This window comes from Amia ocellicauda, chromosome 11, assembly GCF_036373705.1.
Source record: "Amia ocellicauda isolate fAmiCal2 chromosome 11, fAmiCal2.hap1, whole genome shotgun sequence".
In the NCBI taxonomy this organism is placed as follows: Eukaryota; Metazoa; Chordata; class Actinopteri; order Amiiformes; family Amiidae; genus Amia; species Amia ocellicauda.
The window spans coordinates 17,777,298-17,798,712 of NC_089860.1; the positions used below are offsets into that span (position 1 = coordinate 17,777,298).

At 38.8% G+C, this 21,415-nt stretch overlaps 1 protein-coding gene across 1 annotated transcript; it reads left to right on the plus strand.

Annotated features, from left to right (window-relative positions):
* Nucleotides 1–2,523: 2,523 nt before the first annotated feature.
* Nucleotides 2,524–10,239, plus strand: arsib (arylsulfatase family, member Ib). The gene is made up of 2 exons (XM_066716782.1): nt 2,524–3,487; nt 8,461–10,239. The coding sequence occupies exons 1-2, from the start codon at nt 3,168–3,170 to the stop codon at nt 9,851–9,853; spliced, it is 1,713 nt and encodes a 570-aa protein (XP_066572879.1). The 5' UTR covers nt 2,524–3,167; the 3' UTR covers nt 9,854–10,239.
* The last annotated feature ends 11,176 nt before the right edge of the window (nt 10,240–21,415 follow it).

Here is a 21,415-nt window from a genome sequence, read left to right on the forward strand (position 1 = left end):
GAATGTGTTTTTTAAATTTTTAAATATTGTCAGTTGTCTGGGGTGGAATATTTAGGAACATAATGTCCAACATATTATGATGGTGTCTTAAAATAGGCCGTATTAGCAGTATAATATATTCTTGTTTTGTTATAGCCATTCATAGTGACAAGGCTAAAGTAATTAGACTGCTCAAATAATCAGCAGAGTACGCTTGCATAGCCCCCAGGAGAACTGCTTTCCGATCTTTCTCATACAGCTATAAAACTGACAGTCTGGATGATTTTCTTTTTCTTTTTAAAGAGAGCTAATAAAATCCACTGCTCACCACTAGTGCTAATACAAAAGTTAACCCAACAATGACATCTTATTTGCAGAATCAGTTGTTATATAAGCTGTTATATTATTAAACTGGTTTTACTTTTGCCCTTTTAGGTAAATCGTTTATAAAATGTTGAACATACATTGGAATACACTTCCCTTTAAAACAAAAACAAATCAATGCAATTCACTGGAAGAAAACCAGTTTAAGCAAGAGAGAAATTGGACCATTTGTCATCAGCTAGATGTTTAAAGTTATGGGTGCCCTTTCCTCTTATTTCCTTATATAAACCCCTTATGAACTGACTTCATGTGTACTGCTTTGTTTGCCAGAGTTTTGGTTTGGACCACTGCAATCAAGTTGGCCCAGCTTCTGCTTCACATAAATAAACAAATAAATACATGAACAAGTACAAGGATGACTTATTTGCAGATCCCCCTTAACCACACCTTCCGTACAAGTATCACTCTTTTCAGCAATGTATTTGTGCTGTGTCAACTTCCTCAACCAAATCTTATATTTTTAGCACTTAAAATGGTATCTCGTTTCCTTTTAGTCAAAATCTGATCTAAAACAGACAGTGTATGTTTTACTGTACGATCTACTAAGTAAGGTCATGAGGTATGGGTATGCCTTAGAGAATTTTACCACTTCCAAGACCAACTTTTTTGAAATATGCTTTTCATTAATGATCTATTACCATTTGACTTGACTGGATATTGCTTTTCTCGAACTTTAAAAAAAATGGCCTGACATTTAAATAATTACAGCCTTTAACAAAAATACCTTTCAGTAAAAACCTTTTATGTTCACATAATTCACATAAAGTCTTTGATTAGACAGAGTGTAAAGATGCAATATCAGCTTAGTACACCAGTTTGTGTAACTATGGTAGCCTAAGTGTAGTAATATAAATGCCATTGTGTTGATTTATACCATGCACTTTGACATTTAGTTTAAATGTTATTTGAAGTACTTGTGTATGTGTAGACTGTTAATAGGAATGCCTCTGTAAATGGGGTCTGGTCTTAATGTTCTGTTCTTGAGCAAATATAATAAACAACAAAAAAGGGCCTCTTATGAATTGGAGCTCTGGAAAGCATTTAATTTTAGTGTTAATGTATATAGAGCTACCGGACACATAATTGGGTCTTAGAGAGACTAAGAGGTGTAATGCAAGGAGAAGTTTGTTTCCCAACATAAATATATATTTTCTTTAATCGCACAATGCTGGCAAATGTTTTGAAACCCCTTTAACTACCATACCACATAACATTTAATAATAATAATATATATCTCCCTGTGTCTGCATGGATTTCCTTCGGGTCCTTCCCACATCCCAAATCCCAAAGACAGGCTGTTTTGGTTGATTGGCTACTCTAACTTGCCCTGTAGTTGTGTGTGTGTTTGGTACTTGCCAACCTGTCTGGTCAGTGCAGTGAGTTTTGGCTAACAAGCCTCTATTTGCAGTGGATGGATACAGGTTGAGGGATGGATATGTATACATACACACACACACACACACACAGGATTTTTTTATACAGTTTGCTGTAGCCTGTTGCAAAATTACTTTTCATTTAATGAGTAATCTGAAAAAATATATGCAGTTTTCTAGATATTGTATGTTTAGCTCACTGAACTATGCATTTGTTCAAAGATATACACAGTAACATCAACTAAAGGAAATAAAGTCTATGACTGCCAGCTTAGTGACTCGTTAATCAGAAGTTGCCTTTGCTAGGAAGTAATCGTTGGGTGAGGGGCTGTTTGTAAAACATAGAGGTAAGAAGAGGTAAAGGAGCAGCCCTCCAAACCTGGGAACAAATAGTTAACAATGGCAAACTCGTAATAAAGTTCTGTATTCCTATCACACTTTCTACTTCAGTCAAAAGGAAGATGTTAACCCGTTCCATATGATACACAGATGCTGAAAATAAACACATGTTTTACGCACACATTTCATGGTGTCCATAATAAGTAATACTTTATTATAACGTCGACAGCAACAAAAGGACAATCAACACGAATACCAACAATAGAAGAATAAGCAAAACGACAACAAACATCACTTCTGTATACTTGGCACAACTCACAGACGCACAGAAACTGCTGAGGAATGCTGCGTAATGGATGCGTAACGTGTTCGGGCGCCTGCATGGGTCCCAGCTGTTCTGCGTCCACAAGGATTCCCACTTTTCTCCGGAGCTGCTGGATGTGCTGTGAGATCCTAAAGGGAGTATCTTCACAATCTTATTTCCATTGGCCAAGGCATCCCAAACCGGGCGGAGTTAACCGAGGGAAGAAAGTTTTGTGTCGCTTTTTAAAAGTAGAAAAGTTAGTCCAAATGCTTATGGACGGACTTTAACTGAGTCAGAGCAACTTTCCCAGCCAGGATCTGCTACAGAGACAGCGTGCGTCTGGACGCAACAAGATAGGTGCACTCAATCCATGACTTTTCCCCCAAATTTGTCTCGCTTTTTAATCTGGATGTTTTCTAGTTTGGCACACATTTGGAAACTATTCGACACCATTCTATTCCACGAACTGAAATATATAGTATTCAGAAGAGAATTGCATTGGTAATTTTGTGTAAAAAACAAACCAAAGACTTTTCCATTCATTTAAAATGCCCTGCTCGGTTATTAAGTTAAGAAAAAGGATGCTGAACCTAAGCATAGTTTTAAAAGCAAATACAAATGTCATATTATAAATTATTTTGTATAATTTATTTTTTATGAACATTTTTCATAGTCTCATTTGATATATATTTAAGTGTTCAATTATGCACAAGGTTGTATTGTTCCTTGTGTTTTTTTGTGTGCGAAAATCCTAAAGCCTATTTAAATTAAAGCCTATTTACAAAGTCATGGCCGTCTATGCCCTGACTGGATTCTCAGTGGTCAGTTTATTAAGTTTTGGTTATATGTCCTGGGACTGGATGAAGCCTAGTCTGCTGGAGAATGAAGCTGGGACACCATACAAAGGCAAATTTCCATACAAGTCCGGACAACCACCGCATATCATCTTTATACTGACCGACGACCAGGGCTTTCATGATATCGGCTACCACGGCTCGGACATTGAGACCCCGACTCTGGATAAACTGGCTTCCGAGGGGGTCAAGCTGGAGAACTACTACATCCAGCCCATATGCACTCCGTCCCGAAGTCAGCTGATGACGGGCAGGTAAGGGTTAATGCCCAAGAAGCGGTTTTCATTGGCCGTTTCTTTTGCGATGTATCTGTTTTTATACTAGAAGCTGTTCATTATTTAATTGCTGAGGCTGTCATCATGTGGACATTTAAAACCTGGGAAACCACGTCTACTCTCCTAATGGTCATTTGAAGGGAATTCAATTAATCTAATCTGGAGATTACCAATGTAAAACAAGCTTGATGTAGAATATCCGACGACTATAGTGCTAATCACACCTACAGTTTTAAAAAGATGATTATTAAAAGTTGAATATATAGTTTATTCATAAGGAATCTTTTTCACACTTTGATTTAATTTCAAACGCTGTGATGCTTCAGCAATAACTCATTGTTGCCTCATTGTCACAGTTGGTTTAACATTGGCATGCCCCTTAACGTAAAGGTAATTATCTCATGATAAGTGTCTTCTAATGTCTTAAGTGTCTCATAAACAGACCGGATACGGGATGTGAATGAGTCAAGCCATGAATGCTCTCATAACAGGGTTTAACTGGTTTTATCAACAACATGTCAAAATGGTTAACTCTAAAACGCTAACTAGGTTCACCTTCAATTTTACAATTACATGATTTCAGACGGGGCATTGCTATGTTTTGTTTAAGGGTGAGCCAAAATGCCACAAAAGATACATGAATGGTTGAATAAATTCACCAAGGTCACCCTCTAAAAAGCTTAACCTTACTCACTCTCTCAAAACAAAGTAAAGATTGATCAAACAAAAACATTTAAAGTGCTACATGTCTTTTTTGTTGTTGTTGGCAACAATCATACTATATTTAAAATGTTTCAGTAGTATGTGGGGTTATATTCTTTATCATTCTTAGATGTTATTTGGTAGAAAAATTGATTTTCAGATCTTCAGCTTTTCTCTCACGGCTCATTTCAATCTACCAGATCAATTTTTCTGATAGAAGACCATGCTAAAGTTAAGGAAGGAGCTATAGACACTGATGGTGGCCAATGCAAATATCCCTTCTGCAAGGATGAGCCATGTTTGGCGAGTTCTTGACCTTCCTTTTTCCAGCGGATGCATAATTGACAACTCCTGCCTATTTAAAGGTTTTATTTCCACACCAGACCATTGAAATGTCCTCATATCGTCAAACCGTGAATGAATTGGGGTTGGTTAAAATAATATTGGACGCCACTGTATATCATCAGAAATGGCAGATCTGCCTGCTGATTTGAATTAATACAATATCTTATTGTCTCTCTTTTAAACAGAACATCATGCCCCAGCAAACCTTTAAATAACTTAGCTGGCAGCTGTGTCACTGAAGAACAACTGCCTCATCACTAGAATGATTAATTGCATGCTACATTTAGTTGAAAAACAACATCTTTTGATAGCAGCTAATTCCCTGGCAAGGAAATTAAATCCAGAAAAAAGGAAATTCACCATTGGCTGCAGTTAGCAGCAAATTCCTCTTTTATGTTTTGAAAGCCCAGCGATAAGCATAGTAGTCTGAGATTGTTATTTGGAGGTTGAATCGTTTTGTGGTGTCTGCATTTGCCTGCACCTGCACAGGAAAGGAGAATTTGAACATGGATATATCTCCCCAGTTCTCCTTGAAGACATTACTTCTTGAAAATGTAGTACACCTGTTGTTACAGGAGGATTCTATAGACAGAAAAACATTTGAGTAGAAATGGATAAAGTTTATGTGCTTTGACTGTACAAAATGTCATAATTCTCGATATTCTCTTCACCCGAGCATCCCTGGGTATACCGACAATGAGACCATATACAGTATGTAAAAAGGTTTGCTATAGGAGAGAGTTTGTTAATATTTTACAGTGCTAACATTGTACTGACACTGTATCCAAACTACACATTGAAATGTATTTTGAAGAATGCTTTGTGTATTTTTTATGCATAGGCAAAAATGGGCTGATGCTGATGAGATATATATTACTTTTTGAATAGATATTACTATTACTATTCTAAAGCTATAGATTTTAGGTAAAATCTCACTTGATTGATACAATATGCTAAACATTCTATCAGTATAATGAAACATTGTTCTTGCCTTTCATCACAGTCTTATTGTTTGGCATAGTGGCTGATGTCTTTCACATTGCTTTGACATTGACAAACAAATTATAGTTTCTTAAACAAATGAAGTATGTTTCCATTGGCAGATAGAAATAACTGGATTTCCTGGCTTGCTAATGGAGACTATAATCTCTTTAATGAAGGGAAGGATCAAAGAAACTCCCTTCCGCCTAACATTTCCTTCAGAATATGCCCAGAAGTTATATTAAATAAGACAGTGCATGTGGGTGTGCAGGCAGGTTCCATACCATGACTGAGAGGAAGTCACGCACAGTATATGTATGGGAAGAAGGAAGAGCTGTGATAAAATGATATGTAATACAGAATTAAGTGCATGTAAGAAGAGCTTAGATTGAGGTGGACAATGCGTAAAGCCACATGTAATTGTCCTTGGAAAACGAACTATATTGGAACGTCTGTAAGAACCAAAATAATGACATTGGGCTTCTGTTTCACACGCTCAGAGGTGGTGAAATGGTACAAGTGTTTTACAGAGTAATATTTCAAAGTGGAACAAAGAGGATTTAAAAAAAAATAGCACACTTCCACAATGAATGCATTTTTGAAACCTGCTGTTCAAAACCATCAGTCCATGCAAGAACCCAAGTGAGATTAAAACCCTTAACTAGAGCTATCACCCTAGTAAGCTGTTAAAACATAATATTCTGAAGCACAGACCTGCAGCACTGAGTTCTGCAAAACATGGTCAGAGAAATTAAATAATTTGATGAGATATTTACTACTTCCTTCACTAGGTTCATTCATATGGATGTCTTAAATAATCAAGTACAGTTTAGAATACTATTTTTATTTTTTTGTTGGATCGTGAACATGCCAGAGGGGAAATTAGGTAGGTGAAAAACAGGTCAGTGGGCCAGATCCAGTAAGCTAAAAGGCTGGATTTGGCTGTAGTGTTTACTGAATGCCTGCTGTATCAAGCAGTGTTTCATTTAACTGTGCTGTTTGTACAGTAATTGAAGGATGGGCTTTCTTGTGCTGTGCAATAAGACAGCTGTTCTACAACACTGACAACAGCTGAAGGATGTTAACAGATCTTAACGCTGTTGAAGACACTGCTGGGTTTGTCCAGTATAATACGGCATATCCTGCAATTAATGAGTGAGTCACAGTTTGGAAGGGTTGCACCCCAGCCCCCAAAGATTTGTCCAGACGTTTGCTCTCCAAAGTAATCAGTGCAGGTCAATGACTGATGCTATAAAGACTATAAAACAAACCGGTTGTGAGAAATGGTGCTGGCACGAATTCTTGGCAGCTCAATTTTGCAAAGTGGTGAAATTTGGTGGTCATTGATCAACATAATGACTTTCTTTGGCACAATAGAAACCCAGAATCCAAACTGAAAGAGGAAGTGTGTTAATTTCAGAAAACAACACCACCACCACCACCAACAGCGGATAACCTATCTTGTGACATTGCAGAGGCAGCGCAGCCCTGGCAGAAATATCACCCACCACTGAGCAGCTGGTCTCAGAGGATTTCCAAATGTAAAAATGTGCATTGTTTTTGTGATGCCAACTGTAACTGCTACACCAAGACCACCGTGTTTCATTTACAAATTACTGACCTGGGGTTATGCTGGGTCTGAACTTGGGTGGCCGGAGAAAGATGGGCCAAATGACGAGTGAATTAATGTTTTATGTGGGAGATGTTTTTTATTTTTATATTGATTTGGTTCTTTAAGACATGTACATCAAATCTACTGATTAAGTGCCATTGATGATGCTTTAGAAGAACACATTTAATTACACTGGGATAATTAGATTTGATTTTAAACATCAGGTAATTTTATGAAGTAGGGAAAAACAGTGATTAATCCTATTTTTTTAATTATATGTGCAATAACAGTTGGCTGTACTAATCATCAAGTGCCCCTTTTAAGGCAATTATCTGAATCGCCATGTGTCCTCTATCAACATTGCATAAACATTCTCATCTGTAGAACCTAAATTAAACTATTTAATAGTCACTTCATTTTAATATCAAGTACTGGTAAGCTACTATTAAAGAAAAAAATTACATTATTTTATTTGAATTGAATGGAGGTGACTGTTTTTCCACAGAATCCTGTTTATTTCTTTCATGAATCAACTGGAAAATTGAAGGACAAAGCTTAATTATATTTCATTAGAGCAGCTTTTGACGAGTCTCTTCAAAAGATGACTGGAAGGAAATGTTTACAAGAGCAGCAAAGTGGTGTTGAAAACATTACATTTGGAAAAAATGTACGTATGAATTGAAAAATCTGGAAACTGCTATACTTTCATAATAAATTATGAATCTCATTCAACATCCAAGTCCAGTATATGGGGAAACCATTCTGAGGGGGGGCTGTATTCATTGTAGATGGTTCAGGTTATTGCTTTTATAAGGACAAAAAAGCATGATTGCCTTAGAATAACTATAAACAAATTGCATAAAAATCTCTCCAATGTGTGCTTCTCAGAGCTTTTGCATGACGCTGCTGTTAAAGCATTCACAGGCCTTCAGATTCCCTGTATGCTTCACATGAACTACGTGCCTCCGGGGGCCCTTAGCGCTGCAGGTTAATCCCAGTCACTGTGTACAGGATCAGATATGATTATTTTCTTTGCAGGGAAATGTTGTTGGCGTACGCAGTACTGTCAATGCATTCAGATGACCCCGACACCGATGTCTCTTGCTGTAACACATGACATTTTATTCTTATTCAAATTCTTGTATTCTTTGTAAAATGTTATCTTATGCACCCTTTGTTTCTCTGTAGAACTGAAACGGTTACTTTAACAGTAGGCAGCCCTAATTATAAACATCCTTTTCCAACAACCTTCATCCGGTGCAGGGTCACAAGGCATTATCATTTTTATTAATTTGTTTTTATTGTTTCATAGGTACCAAATACACACTGGACTCCAGCATTCCATCATCCGCCATCGACAACCGAACTGCTTACCATTTGATCAGGTCACCCTCCCTCAGAAGCTGCAGGAAGTGGGCTACTCCACCCACATGGTGGGCAAGTGGCACCTGGGCTTCTATAAGAAGGAGTGTCTGCCTACGCGGCGAGGCTTTGACACCTACTTCGGTTCCCTGACAGGTAGTGTTGACTACTACACTTATGACTCATGCGATGGGCCGGGCATGTGTGGCTTCGACCTGCATGAAGGCGAGAACGTGGCATGGGAGCAGAGAGGCAAATATTCCACTCACCTCTACACCCAGAGGGTCAGGAAGATCCTGGCCACCCATGACCCTCAGCAGCCCATCTTCATCTATCTCTCCTTCCAGGCCGTGCACACGCCACTGCAGTCACCGAAGGAGTACATCTACAAGTACAGAGGGATGGGCAACGTGGCCCGACGCAAGTATGCAGCCATGGTCTCCTGTGTGGATGAGGCGGTGAGGAACGTGACCTACGCCCTGCGCAAGTATGGCTACTACCAAAACAGCGTGATTATCTTCTCAAGCGATAACGGTGGTCAGCCCTTCTCTGGAGGCAGCAACTGGCCTCTCCGTGGCCGCAAAGGCACTTACTGGGAAGGGGGGATCAGAGGACTTGGGTTCGTCCACAGCCCCCTTCTGAGACGGAAGAGGCGGGTAAGCAAGGCTTTGGTCCACATCACGGACTGGTACCCAACTCTGGTTGGACTGGCTGGGGGGAATATCTCAGCTAGTGAAGGACTGGATGGGTATAACCAGTGGCCGACCATCAGTGAGGGCAAAGAGTCTCCGCGCCTGGAGATCCTGCACAACATTGATCCGCTCTACAACCATGCCAAGTCCGGCTCCTGGCAGGATGGCTACCGTATCTGGAACACTGCTGTTCAGGCTTCCATTCGGGTCGGTGACTGGAAGCTCTTGACCGGGGATCCCGGTTACAGTGACTGGATCCCCCCCCAGACCTTGGCCAACTTCCCTGGGAGCTGGTGGAACCTGGAGAGGCGCACAGACATCCAGAGGTCCGTGTGGCTCTTCAACATCACAGGCGACCCCTACGAGCGATACGACATCGCTGAGCAACGACAAGACGTGGTGAAGCAGCTGCTGGCCAGGCTGGCGTATTACAATCGCACAGCCATTCCTGTCCGCTACCCGGCTGAAGACCCCCGTGCCAACCCTGATCTGAATGGGGGGGTCTGGGGACCATGGGCCGGGGAAGATGAGGAGGACAACTGGGATGTCTACCACAAAAAGAGCAAGACCAAGAAGAAGAAATGCAAGCTGTGCAAACTGAGGTCCTTTTTCAGGAAGCTGAATACAAGGATCATGTCCAATAGAATATAAAATCCACTGGTGTGTTTGAACAGACGTTGTTTGCTGCAGCCGCGGTGCTCTTCCTGATATTCTGTCAATGCTGCAGTTCAGTGAAAAAATAACAATCCAGTTAACATTGAACATCCACACAAACGCAACTCTGATATTTTCTGGACATAGTTGGGGCCTTATTTATTTTTGTTTACTTTATAAGATGTCATTGTTGCATAAATGCATTTTTTACAATAGAAATTTCAACATTTTACTGTGGGGTTTGATTATCTGTGTCTTGCAGTCATATGTACTACAACCAAATGACAATTGCTGTCTTTGCAGACAAATAAAACTTTTTACACTGAAATTTAAGTGAACCACGCAGAAGTAGTAATAGTAATAATAAATGAATCCTTCTTTTATGTATGTACTTATTGTTCTAATTGTGTACCTGCATAATCCTGCTGGATTCGAACAATCTGCCAATCATAATTAGCAGAGCATTCATCAGAGGAGATCGCAGCTGTTTTATTGGGTTAAATGATCATGTTCAAAAGCAAAACCTCGTCACGTTACAAACACAGGTTTCAAATGAAATCTATAAATTATATATATAATTTTTAAAAATAGACATTTAATGATGTTCAGATGCAATTTTCAGTTTGATGAGGAGAGGTGGGGGTCTCTAAACCATGACTGAAGTGCAATCAGATGCACCTCATGAATCAGTGTAGGTGAGGATGACCACATGGGTTATTTGTAGAGGATAAGTGAAGGAGAGCCTCACAGTGCTCAGGAATAATGACCATGCTGCTTTAATACAAGCGACTTCAATCTAATCACAATGCCGGTGAAGCATAATCTTCAAAGATAACTTTAGATATTCTGCTCACTGCACTAATATGCTCCAGGGATGTCTGTAGGTTTCCTGAAGGACACTTTTGCTGGGGTCAGCGGAGTGAGGGGCAGGAGCTGTCACTCACACCTGCTCTCTCTTCCTGTCCTTCTCGAAAGCCACATATTATGCAATCGGATCTAACGCAGAAAGAACAAAACCCCCCTGGGCTTTTAAACTATCAGCGGAACTACCTGCAGAAAGGACTCTTTAATTGATCCCAAAGAAGAGTTATTCATCATATGTGTAAACCTTTCCCTGTAGTGTTTGCCTACTGTTGTTTATGTAGGCCCATTTATTAATTGCAAAATTGTTGATTTTTGCAGTGTTCCTACCAGAGCCTCAGTAGCCTCAATTAACGTCCCTGCATAAGTCAAAGCCAGGGCCGGCGCTACCTATAGGCAGAGTAGGCAATTGCCTAGGGCCTCGGGCTTGGAGGTGGGGCCTCCTTAACCGTAACATCCCTATATGCGAGTGTAACGGGGCTCATTCTTGTCATAATGAGCTCGTTACAAAGTGATGTAACCCCTTGGTAAAAGTAGTATAGTGTTAATCCTCCTGTGGTAGGAGGCCCAGCCTTTTAGCGTAGAGGGCTTAACACTGTACTATGCTGTAGCCACTGTGGTGCGGAGCTTGAATCCACCAATCAAGAGGGGGGCCTCCTACAAACATTTTGCCTAGGGCCTCCAAATGTCTAGAACCGGTCCTGGTCAAAGCCTTGAAATAAGTTGATTTCACCTCCTGTAGCAGCAGCACATTGTAACAATCCACACTGTTATAATGGAATTATGTTGAGCTTTATTTTCACTACTAAATTTCAAACCAATCAATTAAATTAGACTGAATTAGATCAAGTTAGATAAAGTGTCAACAATTTTAATAAGCTACCAAGTCACTTTTTTTTTTTTTTTTTCACGGCTTGCCATACTTTGAAATTGGTTGTTGAGGGTAGTGTACAAAAATGTTTGTTTCTTCTTCACAGCACCTTTGTGACCCCTGCTCTGCATGGCCTCCCAGGCAGTCATTATCCACAGTTTGAGAAAAATAAAACAACTATAGATGTTTGTCTGACCTTAAACAGTGATGTTATTGGAACGTACCACAGGTTTTGCAATGTAGGGGGAACTGTAGTCTCCCTTCATCAGGTTTGGGAAACAAGGCGATACCATCGCCAAATAAGGCTGTTGCCAACATCTGCCCTGAAAGTTGTCAATGTATGCCTAGGCCAACATGAGGCCTGATTAAACAGAATCCAGGAAGGTATGACTGTAGGTAAATGTGTGGTCTGGATTTAAATTCATTTTCCAGTCTTGACTGCATTTCTTTTTGTTCATGCCTCATGGATGTTGGATGTTGAAGCTAAGAAGAGTTTTATGTTTTTCGAGGCCCTTGGAGACACTGGCACCCCTTCTCTGGAATGTTTTGATTCCTGTGGCTGTTTTATTGAACAACCCCTGAGGAATTAAATCACCCAGCAGAAAAAACAAAATCCTCAGAGGATTTCATCTTAAAACATGTAGAGCACAAGTGTCAGACTCGAAAGCAGCTCCCACAACCCTCCCTAGTAATTCTGTCCTTCATAGATTCTTTAGACTAAACCCTCTCCCACTTTATTTTCCTCCACTGTAGCACAGAAAACTGGTTTAAAGAGTTTCAGTTCCCATCGAGCCTCAGGGAAGAACAAAGGTGCTCCTGAGTGAAATAATTAGAGGTAATAATCTTATCTAATATTTGGTGCTGAATTTACAGGGTTATACATCACATTAGCTTTTCTTCCATTTTGGATGCTCTCTTTGAAAGTTGTTTTGCTGCTGCCACATGTGATACAGATTGACTAAATATCATCCCCACAGGTTTCCGTTCTGGCCCTGTTCCTTATTTAGAGAATAGCAGCAGAGATTACTCGCTTCGCTGCTCATTTGACCCATGCTGAGCAGGCACGTGTGGAGACCAGGCCGACAGCCTCCTGGCCCACTTCCTTTTATCTTGGTTCAGTTGAACTTTTAGTTGAGCATGTGGTCCTTTTAGAAAAGGCCTTCCCTTTTGTGTGTGTCAGGTTCAGTGAAGGGGTGAAAGCTAACCGTGTGCAATGCAAACTGAAAGAAATATCAGGTTTGATGTGTCAGAACGATTTTTCAATAGATGCTGAGATCGCTGATATACATGTATAAAAAAAATCTAAAGACAACATTAGAGTCTTGCAAGGCACACCTGTCAGAAGTAGATGTCCCATCTGTACAGACATCAGAAAAAGGGAAAAAACTAAATTACTTAACGTATTGCCTGCCAGCACTGGGCTTACAATAATGTGAAATGAGCCTCCTGAAAAATAAGCACGTGAGTTTTGATGAAAAACGGATGTTAACGTTATTCTGCATCTTACGGTTGGCAGAAGAATGAAACCACAACACTTTCTGGGTCAAAATTGGAGTGAGCAAACCCTCTTTGAAATGCATCTAGTTGCTGCCAGAACAACTTCAAGCCAACTTCCTGCATACCACTGATTATTTCCTCGACTGCCCCCAGAGACTCCCTTGCATGCAGGGAAATCAGAAAGCACATGAAGGTTTTGACTTCTCTAGGTTTATGGAAAGGACTGGGAATACAGGTACTGCCTTCTTTAAATGCTGCAGTGTTACTGTACACCTAGTTTGGCAGCTGCAGCAGGAAAACTGGGCTCTGTGAAAGTATTTTTAGCACTATTCCTTTCAAGCTTAGTTGGCCTTCTGTCTAGAACCCTTTACCGCCACTGTCACATTATCACTGTCCCGCAGATCAAGGATATGCCGGGCTTGTGGGAATGTCTGAATGCCTTGACCTCAGAAAAAGGCACAACATCTATCTAATGATACAATTACATTAAAAACATACTATTTCTTCTACTGCTGCTGGCAAGTATAGTATTTCAATTAAGAGCGCATAGTAGAGTTATTATTCCCTGCTTAAATGGACTTCCCTACCTTCCGTGTTGAGAAATTAGGAAAATAATAGCCTGCTTTCTCAAAGGCCGCTTATTGTTTGCCCAGATGACCTTGCATTCCAGCCCTGCATGCGTCTCTCCTGTCAGGACGTGATTTACAGCAGCACCTTTTCCCAGTAAAGTTACACAAAATCTTTGGTTTCCACTGCCTCCTGCATGCTGGTACAACAGGGTTTTCTTCTACTGTACAGGAAGTGCTAGTTATGATTTAGTAAATTCCCATAACTGTATTTCATTTACAAAATACAACTATGGATAATAAAATGAGTAATTAAAATGCAATATTCAATTTCCACTATAACAAATAAGGCTAATCTTGTTATTATGTTTTCTGCAACCATATTAATTTACCTGCTGCATGAAGAAGGAATCCAACACATATAATATATGCTTAAAGATATTTGCTGGGATGCTTTTATTTCTACTATATAGTGTACAGTATGCAAAGTACTGAAGTAATCTCTGACATTTTCCACAATGCCCGCCTCTCAGCGATGAACAGATTGTGATTAAGCATGAAAATTGACCACTTATTTTAAATGATGCACTTGTAGATCGCAAAACTGATACCATGATGATATCGTTGATTTTTCTAGAAACGTCACCTTGAAAATGACTGTCCTGACTATTACCTGCTTCATCTTAGGCTGTGAAGGCAAAATAATAACTTACAAAGAAAAGGAGACTATTTGGATATTCTTATTTGTTCTGTTGCTACTAATTTATTCATCTAGTTTTCTGAAAAATCTCCAGTGCAACAGTTTGACCCTGCTGGCTTGTCCCTCTCTGCTGTAACACTTTTCACAATGAAATGTCATCTGATTTCAGTCCGAAATGCACATTCTTTTCATTTTCACTTGGTCCTGCAGCAGATTATAGATTAATTTTGTCAATACCTTGTTTCCTAGTGCCCTTGTTGTCCCTGATGTTCCTTTAAGGCCAATAATTAACATGCTTGCTCTTCTTTTTAAAAATAGAGGTCCATAATGGTACTGTAAAGCTTAATTCCCTTCATTTTACACCATAAGATTCCCTTTTTATTGTTTTCCCACATTGGCAGCTTAAAAGACACAAAAACATGTCAATCCAAAGTTGCTTATTTAAGATAAGTGCCTCCAATTTTAGGTTTAAAATGTAAATTCTTCCTACCTGCAGGTCCTATATATTCCACAGCTCCTAGTTATGAAAGTAGGAAAATATGCAAATATGACATGTTTACTAACTATTTCAGATTCTAGACTGTCCTCCTTCTGTGGGACTAAAACATGTCACTTAGATACTCCATTACCAACATCTGCCCAATTAGAGGTCTTTCGCTTTATTATGGCTTTCTGTTTTCTGTTCATTAACCAGTTCTCAATCCATTCACCCTTAATGTGGTCCCAGTGATGCAGTACTCAGTGTCACGGTTTCTTAACTGCTTTGAAGCATCTGTAAATAGTGAAAAAACAACACAATTAGTTTCTAAATCTATAACCTTGTAAGCTGTGCTGCCAGTCCCCGCCACCTGAGACAGCTGTCCCCTTATTATGTGCAAGATTGACTGTTTTTCATTTATTTTTGTATCACTCCTGAACTTATTTAATTTCTGAAGTTGATAATTGCCTCAGAACGAGATTTACATAATGAAACCGTCGTTCATTTTCTCAGAGGTAGTGTTGCTCGCTGCTTTTTCTGGTAAAACTAAATCGGAGGCCTGCTGGGACCCAATCTAAGTCTTGTTATGTTAATATGCCTCACATTACTTTGCAAATGTATTGCAAGCAGATCTTTTATTTTCACCTCGTTTTACAAATACGTAAGAAAGAAAACACAACAGATTTGGTGTAAAGCGATCCTGCAGATTGTAATTATATAACTGGAGACTTATATCTTATTTTGTACCCCTCACAATTGATCCCACAACACTTTTTAATTACACACAACAATTGTTTTTAACAGCAAAAATATAACATTGTTATATTAATTTTATCTAGAAAAGGTTGTAGATCTTTCTTTCTATTTTTCCCTTGATATTTGACAGGCATCTCAGATGGAAGCACATTTCACTGTTGTTTATAGTTACACTTTCATACTATTTTTATATCAGAGATAAATATCACAAGCCCCAGTATAAAGGAAGCACACATCATATAGTGAACATCAATGATAACTGATACCCGGTTTTGCTCTGCAAGGTGTGATCCAATCTTTTCTCCTGACTGAAAACTCAAACATGGATTTAGTAACAGGAAAAATTCAGATCTAAGTAGTATGTTCTGTTTATGCCATCTGTGGTCTATACATCTCCATGTTCAAGTGAGAACATGCTCCAGAACGAGCAGCCTCCTGCCATTGTTACCAGACAGAAGAGCTGATCTCCATTTGTTGGGCTTTGTAATTGAACACTACATGCAGCACGGCCCTCCCAGTGTGATGTCTCTCCATTTCACTAGAACAACTTCAAAGCAAACGTTTTTAATCCGCTGCAGCCACCTGTCTCTCATAAACATCCCTCCTTTTGATTTAATTAAGCCTAATTATTAACTAATTGCCAACCTAACCAGAGACATGACTGACTTGTGTGTTTTGTTGAAGCATATTCAAAGGAAGCGGATCTGAGTCCAACAGCAACCTTTTATTAAACATAAAGCTGTAGTAAAACATTATCCTAATTAGAAGGCAACTGTTGTTTCCGAAAACTTTCTGTACACTTTCATTTCTTTGGAGGTTGTAGAGACTAAATTGATGCCACTATTGCTCATTACAAGTGAAGAAGTCTCGTTTACAAAGGTGTTCAGTAAATTTGATTAATTTTATTCTAACAGCTTTAATAAAGGAGAGCTGGCTTATTGTGACCTTTATGTTCTGCTTTACTGGGTTCATCATAAAACATAATTGGTAAATATGTTAATCAGGGCAATTTAGCACACCTACGTGTTCCCTCCCACTACAACCCTGTCTTAGCAGCTGACTGCTTCTCAGCCTTTATTGTAGCATTAAACAGGACACAGTTCGTCCCCAAAATTGCATTATCATACACCCTTTGCTTGGCTTTTAATGTGTCTATATAAATCAGGAAAATTAAACACCAGGACCTCAAGGCTAGATGAAATGTGGATCCCAAACATTTATAAATAAGAACAAGAAATTCCCCCTTTCTAAGGGACAAATCCTGTTCACATCAGACCCATCCAGTTAATTTCCATGAAATACCCCAGTAAAGCTGCTTGTGGTTTAGAGAGAGCCACCTGGCAAGCCACATGACTAGACAGCTGCATTGAGACTGCAGTGGGCAACATCCTTCACTCCTCAACACTGATGATGCGCAAACATCGAAGCAGAGTCACAGGAGGCACAATGGTGGGAGTTAATGTAGCTTGCTTGTTCCTCAAAGAAGTTGATGGAATTTAAAAAAGTGGGACAAAGTATTTACTAGTTAAACTCTCGGTTCTAAAACAGCACAAGTAACAACGAACCTTAGGAGCAACTGGCAAATTCTTGCAAATCTTGATTCTGAACAGATATGTTCATGCAAGATACATTGCATATGTTTTGTGTACACACTGAATTATTTCATTGTAATGTATAATATTCTCCCTCCTTTATTTGAAACATTATTCATTACATTTTATAAATATTGTAAATGAAGCTGTTCTTATTTATCACTGTGAAAGTTTGCTAACTCAGGCTAGAGCAAACTAGGTTCCAGGTGTGTGTAAATCCTTGATGGTTGATTTATAGAAATCAGTGGAACAGCCATTCAAATTTAGATTAGTTCCAGGCCAAGATAAAATGTTTTATAGTCTGCAATAAGGAATGAAAGGGCTTCCCAGAACTGAAGCTTTGCATTGGTTTCAACCCAATGACATGTTTCGTTGTCACAATTTACTCTTGGCAAACACGAGCGACGATTGGCATTCTTGACATGCGTGTGTTGTGTTTGCACTACGAGGAAGTGGCCTAGCCAAACAAGTAATTAATATTGACATTACTTTCGAATGAGCTGATTTATGCACAAAGGGTTGGGGGAAGAAGGGGTTAATGCTTGCAGAAATCACACAGTGCAAAGCATGTGAGAAACAACTCTGAACTACTTTAAAGCCCAAAATACATTTTCAGCTTACACTGAATTCTTGTAGGAGAGAAAAAGCAGGAAAAAAGCCAGATGTTTCCCGACGATGCTTCATGCTTTTGCATTGCTATGGAAACGGTGGAATTGACTTTAACCAGCAGCTCGAGCTGCTCGTGGGAGCACAAACATTTGTACAGTCATCGAGTGAACACAGGATTGTCTGTCAGTCAATCTCAAAAGCTACCACTTGGAAATACAGACTAAGACCTTAACAATATGCGGTGGGTGGTCTTTAGATGTTCTTCTAAAAAATCACAAAATAAACATTCTGGAGCTGTTTTTGTTTTTGTTTTTTAACTCTAATTGAAGTGATCTGCCAATAAGATCTAATTCCAGAGAAAGTTCTCATTTATTTATTTATTTTTGGCCCCAGAAAGTTCTTCCCCCACATTTATTGCATAAGTAGAAAAACCTGTGCACTATTATGTCTTAAGAGTGAAGAAAATACAACATTAAAACAAACAAAACAAAAAAAATCACATAACGATGGCCATTCAGCGAATCAATTATTATAAAATCATCAAATAATATGTTTGCCCTTGAAAATGTGTGAATAGGAGATCAGTCTGATTTGATTTCACACAAACAAACAAACTTTTATTTGGTATGATATGTAGATACCATTTAGAAATAATATGCTCTGCTATACCCTAGGGTTTATTTTCCACTCTTTCTATTGTCAGTATTAGCGTAGGAATCAATTAAACCGCAACCCTGAGGGTAGAGATGAAGAGATAATTAGTTTTAATGTGCAGGTTTTACAATGCCTTCCTTGCACTTATGACAATAATTGCATTACCAATTTCTGCAGCGAATATTGACATTAATTTTCATAGCAGCATTTCACAGGATGGCAGAGAGATGTGTGTTTAGGATATAAAAGCAGGACAACGATAACAATGAAACCTACTCTGCAGCCTTACTTAAAGTAATATTTACGGTTTGATTGTTCTTTTTATGATTTCCTATGAATGCCAATATCTGGTTTGCCTGTCTGAGCGAGTTTCATTACCACTTATTGTGATTTGTGTCCTGTTATTATTATTTATTATTTATTATGCATTACCTTTCATTAGAGTAGGATATTATACAACCAGTTTGTCAAGAAATTACATGTAAGGACTATTTTACAATTAAATTGATACAGATATACTAACATGCAGTATAGAAAAACATAAAACATATGAATATTCATAAACAGATCAGTCTAATAGATGACTATATATCCTGACTGGAAAATAGTTACTTCATACTCTTACATGCTTATATTTGAATTAAAACCAACATATTATGGGTAAATAAGACAGCAAGCCAGAGAAATAGGAGATTTGTGGATTAGGAACAACAGGACTGTATAAAATAATAATCTAATGTAGTGGTATGCTATGAATTTAGTGCAGAGATTTTGTTTTACAGGATGATGAAATTAAGGTTTGGTCAGTCTTCCAAGGAATGGGTTGAGTTAAACATTTTGTCTGAGTGAATCCTGCATTTGGATTTGAGAAACAGAAATTGCTATATTTGTACCCAACGCTAGGTGGAAGCAGTGTGCTTTCACTTTCAGTTTCCAAGCTATTTTCTTCTTCTTTCTTTTGCATGGTGCTTATCAGCGGGTATAAGGAAAACAGACAAATAAATATATCTTGAGTGTTCTTCAAAGACTCCCTCACCACATGGAAGAGATTTACTTGTCGCTGAGTTCCAGGAAGACACATTTATTTTTTGCCAAAACACAAATTACATTCACGTCAGGGATATTTTATGAACAGAGATAAGGGGAACATGATGATCAGCCAATGATCTCATTTATCCAATTGTATTTTACAAGTGGAGCACTTTGTGTTAAATGTACTTGTGTTTTTCATATTAATTTCTGCCTAGGAATGAAAATACGCTGGACCACAAAAAAAGCAGTCTGATAAGAAAAACGCTGCCGCTAACAAACAAGTGACAACAGATCAAGACTTCCAATGTTTGGAAGCATACGGTGATATATAACCAATACACATGACTACACATGACTCACTTTACAAGAACTAGCTTAACTTTTTGTAAGACATTAAATGAAAACCATCAGCTTGAACGAAATTCAAGTGACTTCATTTAGATGCTTTCAATGCAAATGAGTTTTTACCCCCCATTTAGAAACGAGAAAAAGCCTTCTTGGGTGTGCTGACCTCTAGCACAGATAGGAAGGACATTCTGTTAAAGTGAAATTAATCCCCCCAAGCCCAGGCACCCCCTGCTTGAGGTTTGTTGACGTTGTGTGACATTTAGAAGCTGGAACCACTTTTCGGCACTCTTAGGGTAGTGACACTAATGTGACATTTACCTGACAGCCTGCATTGATTCCTTTCAGTATCGATCCAATGGAATCTGTATTCTCTGTCCCCTTTGAATAACAATAGAGAGTAAAAGAGTAAGAGAATGATATATATATATAGAGAGAGAGATCGACTAATAATCCTGCTGAAGCATTATTTGAACCACTTGGACGGGACTGTAAAAAAAAACTTTATCAACATCTGTGATTGTTACCTAATTTATGGCACTCATTCAGCACATTAAAGCATAGTTGATTGTATACTGAAATCAAATAATAAAGGCTGTAGATGAGGCAGAAATATTATTAATAATAACTGAGGGATTGAGGGATGCACAGGGATCAGTGTGACTCTTGCTTGCACTGCTATGTGAGACAAGAATGACATTAAGTCTGGTCAAACTTGTTTAAACGATTGATTAGGTACAAAGGCCTAAGATGAAGGATAGAGTAAAAAAGGAAATCACCAATGGCACATTTATCTTGTAAAACTACAAAGTACAGCTTAGAAAGGGGTTAGGTTTCTGCATAAACAAGAGCCCATACATATCTGTCATCCATTAGGAGTCTGGCCAGTTTGCGGGAGAAATTTGATTTGGTAAAAGCGATTATGCAGAAGGCACGTGACACTGTGACTCCCTGAAGTACTTTGTGAGAGAGAATTGAATTTGCCATGTCCTGCTATGCAACAGGATACCACATCCACACCCTGTCCAGAAAATATGGCCATGCTAGAAAAAGCCCTGTTTTAAAGCTGCCTGCCAAAATACACAATATATACTATATGTATACACACTCATAGGTCCATGTATATGATCTAGATCCAGGCTTCCTAACCCTGATCCTGGAGCAGCCCCTACCCTGTTGGTTTTTGTTCCAAAGGATCTCTCAGTTACTTAATTGAACCTTAATTGAAGTAACAATCTGCTTAGATTTGTCATTGACAAGAGGTTGTTCTTTAATACGTTATTTTATACAATTCTATACTTAAAACCACGACTGTTTAAAATCATTAAAATGATCTGATTCAGGAAATTATTAGTTCAATTAAGGGATCAATTAAGTAATTGAGAGCTCAGTTGGAACAAAAACCAGAAGGGTAGGGGGTCCTCCGGGACCAGGGCTGGGAACCCTAGATCTAGATTAAACATATAATTGATTTGAAATAAATTAATCAAGAATTAAATACTTTACATAATATTAAATACTTGATTTGACTACGAATGAGAGGGGGGGTCCCTCAGGACTGGAGTTGATATCCTCTGAGTCTCTAGAATTGTGACTGC

Coding starts and splice junctions, on each gene's coding strand:
- arsib (XM_066716782.1), top strand. CDS start 3,168: ATGGCCGTCTATGCCCTGACTGGATTCTCAGTGGTCAGTTTATTAAGT. Junction 3,488..8,460: donor AGTCAGCTGATGACGGGCAG/GTAAGGGTTAAT, acceptor ATTGTTTCATAG/GTACCAAATACACACTGGAC.